The sequence below is a fragment of the Odontomachus brunneus genome, unplaced genomic scaffold, assembly GCF_010583005.1.
Source record: "Odontomachus brunneus isolate Ranch 3 - 2012 unplaced genomic scaffold, Obru_v1 Obru_scaffold_145, whole genome shotgun sequence".
Taxonomy (NCBI): domain Eukaryota; kingdom Metazoa; phylum Arthropoda; class Insecta; order Hymenoptera; family Formicidae; genus Odontomachus; species Odontomachus brunneus.
In genome coordinates, this window is record NW_022639595.1 from 262,484 (window position 1) to 270,767 (window position 8,284).

General features: G+C 37.3%; 1 protein-coding gene and 1 long non-coding RNA gene across 4 annotated transcripts in view; one reads left to right on the forward strand and one right to left on the reverse strand.

The window, feature by feature from the left end:
- Positions 1-196: 196 nt before the first annotated feature.
- Positions 197-2,216, reverse strand: LOC116850429. 3 transcript variants are annotated; one of them, XR_004379345.1, is made up of 4 exons: positions 1,856-2,216; positions 1,486-1,767; positions 834-1,252; positions 197-738 (listed from the first exon to the last, which is right to left on the reverse strand). It is a non-coding gene; the product is annotated as an uncharacterized LOC116850429 (long non-coding RNA). The 3 variants fall into 3 exon arrangements; XR_004379344.1 differs by having other exon boundaries at positions 1,888-2,215; XR_004379343.1 differs by having other exon boundaries at positions 1,486-2,213.
- A 5,162-nt stretch (positions 2,217-7,378) lies between these two features.
- The window catches only part of LOC116850436 (U3 small nucleolar ribonucleoprotein protein IMP3), a 3,633-nt gene continuing 2,727 nt past the window's right edge, over positions 7,379-8,284 (forward strand). The window contains exons 1-2 of the mRNA XM_032828730.1: positions 7,379-7,708; positions 7,800-8,114. Of these exons, the coding sequence (XP_032684621.1) occupies positions 7,572-7,708; positions 7,800-8,114 (452 nt within the window). The 5' untranslated portion in view covers positions 7,379-7,571. The remainder of the gene's footprint in view (positions 7,709-7,799; positions 8,115-8,284) is intronic.

Sequence of the window (8,284 nt, forward strand, 5' to 3'; positions counted from 1 at the left end):
ATATATATATATATATGTCATATATATATATATATATATATATATATATATATATATATATATATATATATATATATATATATGTATGACATATTTAAAGCACAATGAAAATAACTCGCTCAAGTTTTTAATAATGCCTATATACATTTTAGGATAATGTGACATAAGTATAATAAATAAAAGATACAACAACAAATATAGTTAAAATATATTTATTTTTTATTTTTTTAATAACAGCGACCTCAATTGGTCGTCGCAACAAATTTTGCATATGTCGTTCCACTTCACTGAAGGTTGTTGAAGATATCCAGTAAACATAAAGTATCATCGATAAAATGTTGATATATGTACATTGGCAGAAAAAAATTGAATTTATTTTAGTACGACAACATTTCACCTATACGGCATGCATTGCATTCTGTATTGAAAACTGTACCATAATTCTCGTGATCACCCATCAGAGATACTTGTAGGCGAAGAAAACTTGTCCCCATATATACCCAGAAAACACAAAGTATCATCGATGTTACAATGTCAGCTCAATCATATGGTATATTACGTAACTGTTACTTTGTTATATAAAAAAGTAACAGTTACATAATATACCATATGATTGAGCTGACATTGTAATATGTTGCCCATGGGAAAACCCATGAGAGGCACATCAATGTTGCACTAATAGAAACAGCGGTGACATACAATGACATGCATGTTTTATAGATACTGGTTTTGCTCACGCTGAAATAGGTATAATGTTGAAGTAGTTGGTATAAATTACAGTATTATTACATGTTAAAATGCGATTTCTGTGATAATAGTACGCAGAGACTTACCAGGTGTGGTGTAGAGTCAGCTATGAGTCTGCGACTACTATCAGCGACCAATATATGGCAGTAGTTTTTCTCTCTCCTGCATATCTCTGGGCCACTGCTGCACTGTGACTGTTTTATTTAGTTGCATGAGTGTTTGTGACCGTCGCTGCCTTTTCCTGTGTAGCTGCAATAACACCTTTGGCTGTCATAGGGTCACAAGCACACCTAACCTCCACAGCAATTTGTTACTTTGACAGTTGCTGTCTGGGAGGTTATTATATTTTGTAGCTGTGCAGCAGGCTTCTAGTGTATGTAACCTTCTAGTTTCCTAATAGTACTTGCAATTCAGAGCACTATTTGGTTAAATTTGTTAGTGAATAGGAAGAGCGTTGATTATATGCTGCGTACTCACAGCCCAGTGGTGAGTTAAGTGACAGGAGCTGGAAGGAAATAAAATACATTATACAACTAAAATACTGGAAGCAGACTTAGAGATATATTTATTTATACCAAACAGAACTCAGTTAACAGAAAATTCTCACAAATTTATTTGAGTGTGTCAGTGTGGCTGGCTTGGCGGAGGAGCCAGCAGGACCATATTACCGAGTCTCTGCCGAGGCCGTGCTCACTCAACTTATTATTAAATTGATAGAGAGGGAGGCGGAGAGATTACCAGAGGTGACGTAGTCGTGGATATCCTAAGGGCGACGTCCTCAGTTCCTCTGTTGACTGAGCTCAGCGGAGACTCCTCGACCGCTGCCTCTCCATTACTTCCCTCTTTCTGTGTGCAGCCGAGTCGGTGGGTGCGGACGTGGGAAGTGAAGCACGCTCTCTTCCTTCTCGTGAGATAGATCCGGGGCGGCGAACACCTGGTGGACGCTCTTCGGTGAAGCCACACACTGCACTGGAGGAGAGTGTCAGATCTTTGCCTAACATCTCCGGCTCGGTTTTAGCACTACAAATAACAAATCATTAATTTCTATTCACTGCGAGCGTGCGCGTTGCGTCGGGGACAACGGCAAGGGACGAACGCGCGACATAACCTCGTCGCGGCGACCCGAGTACGGCGACGTACAGCGGTGAACCGAGGCCAGCGCGGTTATCGTTCCGATATCGCGCCTCGTCGCTCGCGCGCGTCTCACTGCACTTTTCGAGTTTGACATTAATTTTCACTTATGGCGAACGGTCGCCAGGAGGTCGTGGTCATCCCGTACACCCGTAATGCTCGAATGCATTACGTGCCCGCGGTGCTGGGCAAGGTGTCGCTAAGGAATCGCAGAAGGAGAACAAGGGTTCGTTTAGCGACAGGCTGTACTTAGCTCGTCACCAAAAAACGTTCCGCGGCGACGCGGCGAACTAGCAATGGCTGCGTTCAGAAAACATAGCTGATCAGTGAGCGGTCAGTGATTATTGGTCCTTACTGTTAAATCTCTAACTTTAGATCAATTACATTGACGAATTGCTCAACTGTTGTGCAACTGTTGAGTTCGCTGAACGCACCCAATGGGCGCATTCAGTAGAAAAAGCGCTCAGTGAGCAATCAACGATTATTGGTTCTTGCTATTAGATCCCTAAATCTAGACCAATTACATTGACAAATTACTCAACTGTTGTGCAACTGTTGAGTCTGCTGAATGCAGCCAATGATGACGTCTGCCAAGACTTGCCTTTAAATAGCCGGCAAATTTTCAACTTTTCATAGTCGACTATAAGTTGACTGCGAAAAGCCGGCTATTAGCCGGCAAACCAAGAGTCGACTTTTAAGGTCCTCAAAATGGTTGACTGTGAGCCAGCTAACAGTCGACTGTTGAAGTCAGTCAGTACCAGACTTAAAATTGTCGGCTAATTGCCGACTTTATACAGTCGACTGAAAAAAGTCGACTGTCAGCGGGCAAACAGTCACACATGTTACTTGGGTAGTCATCTAAAGATGGGTGACTATGTAACACGGGGTCGAATCCACGCGAATCTTACGAATAAATAAAACGACAAAAAATATGAAATTATAATTTTTTGTTATTATTTAGATAAAATAATACTTCATTATACTTTTCTTAATCTATTTTAATTAATAATGATTTTTCACTGAATTTTTCTACATTTTTAATAAAATATTATTGAAATATTAATGAAATTATAATAAAATTTTAATAAAGTTGGGTCAAAATTGTGAATGCTTTTCAAAAGCATTTCAGCAAAAGTTCATTATATTTTCAATAAATTATTTTCATCAGATACAAATATCTCAATTGAGATCTTATATGCGAATTTTTACGGAAACGGCATTTGAGAATTCAATTGAGAATTCAACTGAGAATTGAATTGGGAATTTTACTGTTATCTCAACAGAAATTTTTCAGTAGAATAGTTTTGGGTTGTCATGAATCACATAATAGTAGCAGATGGTGATGTCTGTAACTTATTTCTGCTCTAGGGAAATGACTCGAAGAGATATTATCGGAAACACCCTATGTAACCTAGAGGGTTAGTGCCAACCTTATCCCCTCCACTTTTCGGGAAATTGTTGAGTAACTTTTGAATGCGACTCAACTTCCAGCATATGGAAATAACTCAACCATACTTACATCAAACCTAACCTAACCTGGGCAATTGGAGGCAATCTCTGGTTGGTCAACCACTGCGCATCTTCGGGAATGGTTCACCCACTGAAATATATACTATCTGGAACGCACACTACTTCATGGCTGCATTTCAAAACTCTACTCGGCGGATAGCATTTAATTGACCAATAAGAGCAAAAATAATTATGATTTCTTTATCATGTTTGGAAAATTAAATGTACTCTACCCGTCAAGTAAAGTTTTGGAACGCAGCCCTTGAGTATTGCGGAATGAGAGAGAGCATACTTGTAGATCTAGAATAGCGCTCTGTCTTTGTCTAGTACAGTCTGAACTAAAAACTATATCGGGTGATTTCTAAACATAAACTGAATCTCCGAATTAGGAACCATCTTTGCTTTGTTTTTCTTAATAATAAGTCGATAAGTGAATACTAATAAATAAGAAAAATATATATATATATTTTTTATATCTTAAACTTTCGTTCATGTCATTGCCATTCAGTGGTGACTGCTTTTTATATTGGGTGCTTTCCAGTTGCGTACATTGTGTTACACAAAACCAATTTATTGGTTGCATATTATCTTACAAGATATTTTAGATAATATGTGATCAATAAACTGGTTTTGTGTACGTGAGTCAAGAAGTTTGTTCGAGTTGCTTGTACTATTCATACTTTTACACCTAATGCTCGTTGCACACTAGTGCACCTCATACAATACAAATTTTCCAAAATACGTTATTAATATTCTGAAGACGCTTTTAGGACGGAGGGATGTCATCAGAATATTTTTAGGACGTCCTTTGAAGATCTGAGCTGTTTGAAAATAGCTAATATCCAATAAGTTTATTTGCATTAATTGAACTTTTTACACTTTCACACTTAGTGCACATTAATTCTTTAGAAGTTCTAAAAATAACGTAATGATTTCCGTTTGTGTTACGAATGTAAATGCAATTCTGATACACTTTTTACACTTGATCCCAAGCAAGAGTAAAAAGTGTATCAGAATTGCATTTACACTCGTAACACGAATAGAAAACATGACGCCATTTTTTGAACCTCTAATGGCTCCTACACATAGGACGTGGTAATGCTTGCCGCACGGCGGAAGTTTGCGCGACAGCCAATCAATATATTGTTTTTCCGTAAAAGCTAGAAGGTTATTACGGAAAGCAGCATATTGATTGGCTGTCGCGCGAACTTCCGCCGCGTGGCAAGCATTACCGCGTCCTGTGTGCAGAAGCCATAAGGGCACCGTCCCACGGAGCGAAAATTTTCAGCGGAACGGAACGTGCGGAGTTAGCACGACCAATTACAGCCGTTCCGCTTTTCTTCAGGCGCTTTTTCTATTATCCTATGGAGCGGAATACGTGGATCACGGGGAATAATACAAAAAGTAGACTTTTTTAATATTATTTCTTACGTTTTTAATAATTTTAATAATATTTTAAACAAATAATATAATATATGATAATTTAGTAAAGAGTAACATTAGTTTTTCAGTAAAATACTTTTTACAAAAATATGCAATTATTTTACGATTGGCTGAAACATAATTCCGCTGCCGCGTTTACCGCTTCATGAGACAGAAGGAACAGTATATCAGCGGAATTGCGGTGACACATTATGTAGTATAATAAAGTGAAATCTATTGTGATTAATTATGAATAATATATTATGTGATTTTTGTCGACTGTGGCAATAACCGCATTTTATTTTCTATAAACATATTCACATAGTGTACATAACTTGTTTACTACAATTATCAAAATATTAATATCTTATTATTTACGATCCCTCCTACGATATTAATATTACTTACGATCCCTCCTATGATATTAATATTACTTACGATCACTCATCATTTCTAAACGAAATAAAGAAAATAAAGAATATCGAAAAAACATATATATAATAAATATAAGAAGCAAATGAGATATGTAAGATATATTGAGGTTATCCGCGATTATCTTTATCCTTTCCGCAAAATTGCAGTGGTAAGATTATAGTGAAACGGCACACAAAAGAGCGGAACGGCTGTGTTTGGTCGTACTGGTTCCGCATGTTTTGTTCCGCGGAGAATTTCCGCTCCATGTAACGTCGGCCTAAAGAATTAATGTATACTAAGTGTGAAAGTGTAAAAAGTTCAATTAATGTGAATAAATTTATTGGATATTAGCTATTTTCAGACAATTCATACCTTCAAAGGACGTCCTAAGAATATTCTGATGACGTCCCTCCGTCCTGAAAACGTCTTCAGAATGTATTTTGGAAAATTTATGTTGTTTGAGGTGCATTAGTGTGCAACGGGTATTAAGTGTAAAAGTGTGAAAAGTACAAGCAAGTCGAACAAACCTAATGGCTCCTGCACACAGGACGCGGTAATGCTTGCCGCGCGGCGGAAATTCGCGCGGCAGCCAATCAATATGCTGCTTTCCGTAATAACCTTCTAGCTCTTACGGAAAAACAACATATTGATTGGCTGTCGCGCGAACTTCCGCCGCGCGGCAAGTATTACCACGTCCTGTGTGCAGGAGCCATAAAATATGTTCCTTCCTTCCTTCAATATTTGGCTAGAGGCGTATCCGTGACTCATATCCCAACGCCATTACTGAATAAAATATGTTAAGCAATTGGAAAGTACCCATAAGTGTCGGTCTACAACCTCACTTTAAGCGAGTGGGACCCGATTGACCACAATACAATTGGACACAGATTGTAATGATTGGTTCGAGCTAGTAATTCATTAGATAATTCTTTTCATCGGTTGGTTGTGTCCAATCGTACCGTGATCAATCGGGACGCTCCCACTTTAAGCTTTAAGCCTTAAGCAACTGACCAACCGCGGGAGCGTCCTGATTGACCACGGTACGATTGGACACAACCAACCAATGAAAAGAATTATCTAGTGAATTACTAGGTCGAACCAATCATTACAATCTGTGTCCAATCGTATCGTGGTCAATCGGTTTCCACCCACCAACCACAGTCAATTATTCTCCTTAAGAATAATCGATTGTGACTGGTTGCTTACGATTAAAGCTTAAAGCGAAGTTGTAAACCGACACTAATGTTTAACTTTTAACTTGGATTGTATCACATTCTCTCCACTCTCGATTATATTATAAACCAAACAAGGATAAGAGAAGAAACAAGAAACCTCTTTTTCATCCCGCACGCTTCAAAAGACGCGTTCCAGGTAGTATAGGATGCTTTCCAATTGCTTAACACATTTTGACACACACGTACACAAAACCAGTTTATTGGTCACATATTATCTAAAATACCTTGTAAGATAATATGCAACCAATAAACTGGTTTTGTGTAACACAGTGTACGCAACTGGAAAGCACCCATATATTTCAGTGGATTCACCTTAAGGTTGGTTTATGATGGCCGTAATCCGTTAACTTATGCCGGAATCGTAAAAAATTGACCAATTATAGTCGAATTATAGATGAATAATCGACTGTGATTGGTCAATTTTTTACGGTTCCAGCATAAGTTAACGAATTACGGCCATCATAAACCGGCCTTTAGATCTGTTTTTTTCCTCTGCACTGGCGGCACTAGTGCAAGCAGTGTCTAGTGAACACTAAAGTGTTCTTTTCAACGATTACGGCGACTTTATAACGTGATCATCGCTGTTCGGCCTCCTCAGTACAGCGGTACTCAATACAACAGAAGACTACACTGCCTGCCCTAGAGGCCTGTTCTATGGTTTGTTTTTTTCGCCTGCACTGCTGAATGGTGCAATAAGTTAGAGTGAGAAAACGTATATTTGTCTCACTTCAATATATTGCACTAGTTCAGCAGTGCAACTACAAAGAACAGGCCTTTTGTATTCTTAAGCTAGCGACACACGGTACTTGTTTACGTGCAGATTGTTTGCTGAATGGAAATACTCTGTTTTTGATTGGTGTATTTCCATCCATCTTCAGAAATGCACCAATCAGCAAGCAATCCAGCATGAAAACAAGCACCGTGTGCCGCTGGTTTTACATCATGCACAGCCATACTGTACACTTTCCTAACTAATACAGTCAGTGCAGCTACATACCTAGTGCAAAGAACATACCTATAGTAAATGTGATAAATTTTGGCTTCTATTGTGTGCAAAATTTAGTTTAATAGAAGTCAATTTGTGAAACGCTTTTTTATAAGTAATCTATTACAATGGTACGAAAATTAAAGTATCACGAGCAAAAGCTGTTAAAGAAAGTAGATTTTATATCTTGGTCAGCTGACAATAACCTTCACGAAGTTAAGATCTTAAAACGATATTGTATTCAGAGAAGAGCTGATTATACTATGTAATTATAATATTTATTTAACTAATGTCTAGTATATATTATGATAAAATAATCTAAATATATTTCGCGAAATTACATATTTTTGTTGTAGATACAACAAATTGTCACGCGAGATACGTGAGTTGGGTAGAAAAATAAAAGAAATAGATCCTGATCATCCTTTTCGTATAGAACAGAGTGCTTTATTATTGGAGAAGCTATACATGCTAGGTTTAATCTCTACAAAGTGGGACTTGTCTCAAACTCAGAAAGTAACTGCCAGTTCATTTTGCAGACGAAGATTACCAGTAGTTATGGTACGGAATAAAATGAGTCAAACGATAAAAATGGCAACTAAGTTTATAGAACAAGGCCATGTTAGAGTTGGTGTAGAAGTAGTAAAGGATCCTGCTTTTCTAGTAACAAGGTAATAAATATGTATCTTTTTAGTTTAATATAAGCAAGTAACTTAAACAATAAAAAAGCCATACGATATTTTATATTATATATATATATATATATATATATATATATATATATATAAATTATGGAATATTTTATATTATATATATATATATATATATATATATATATATA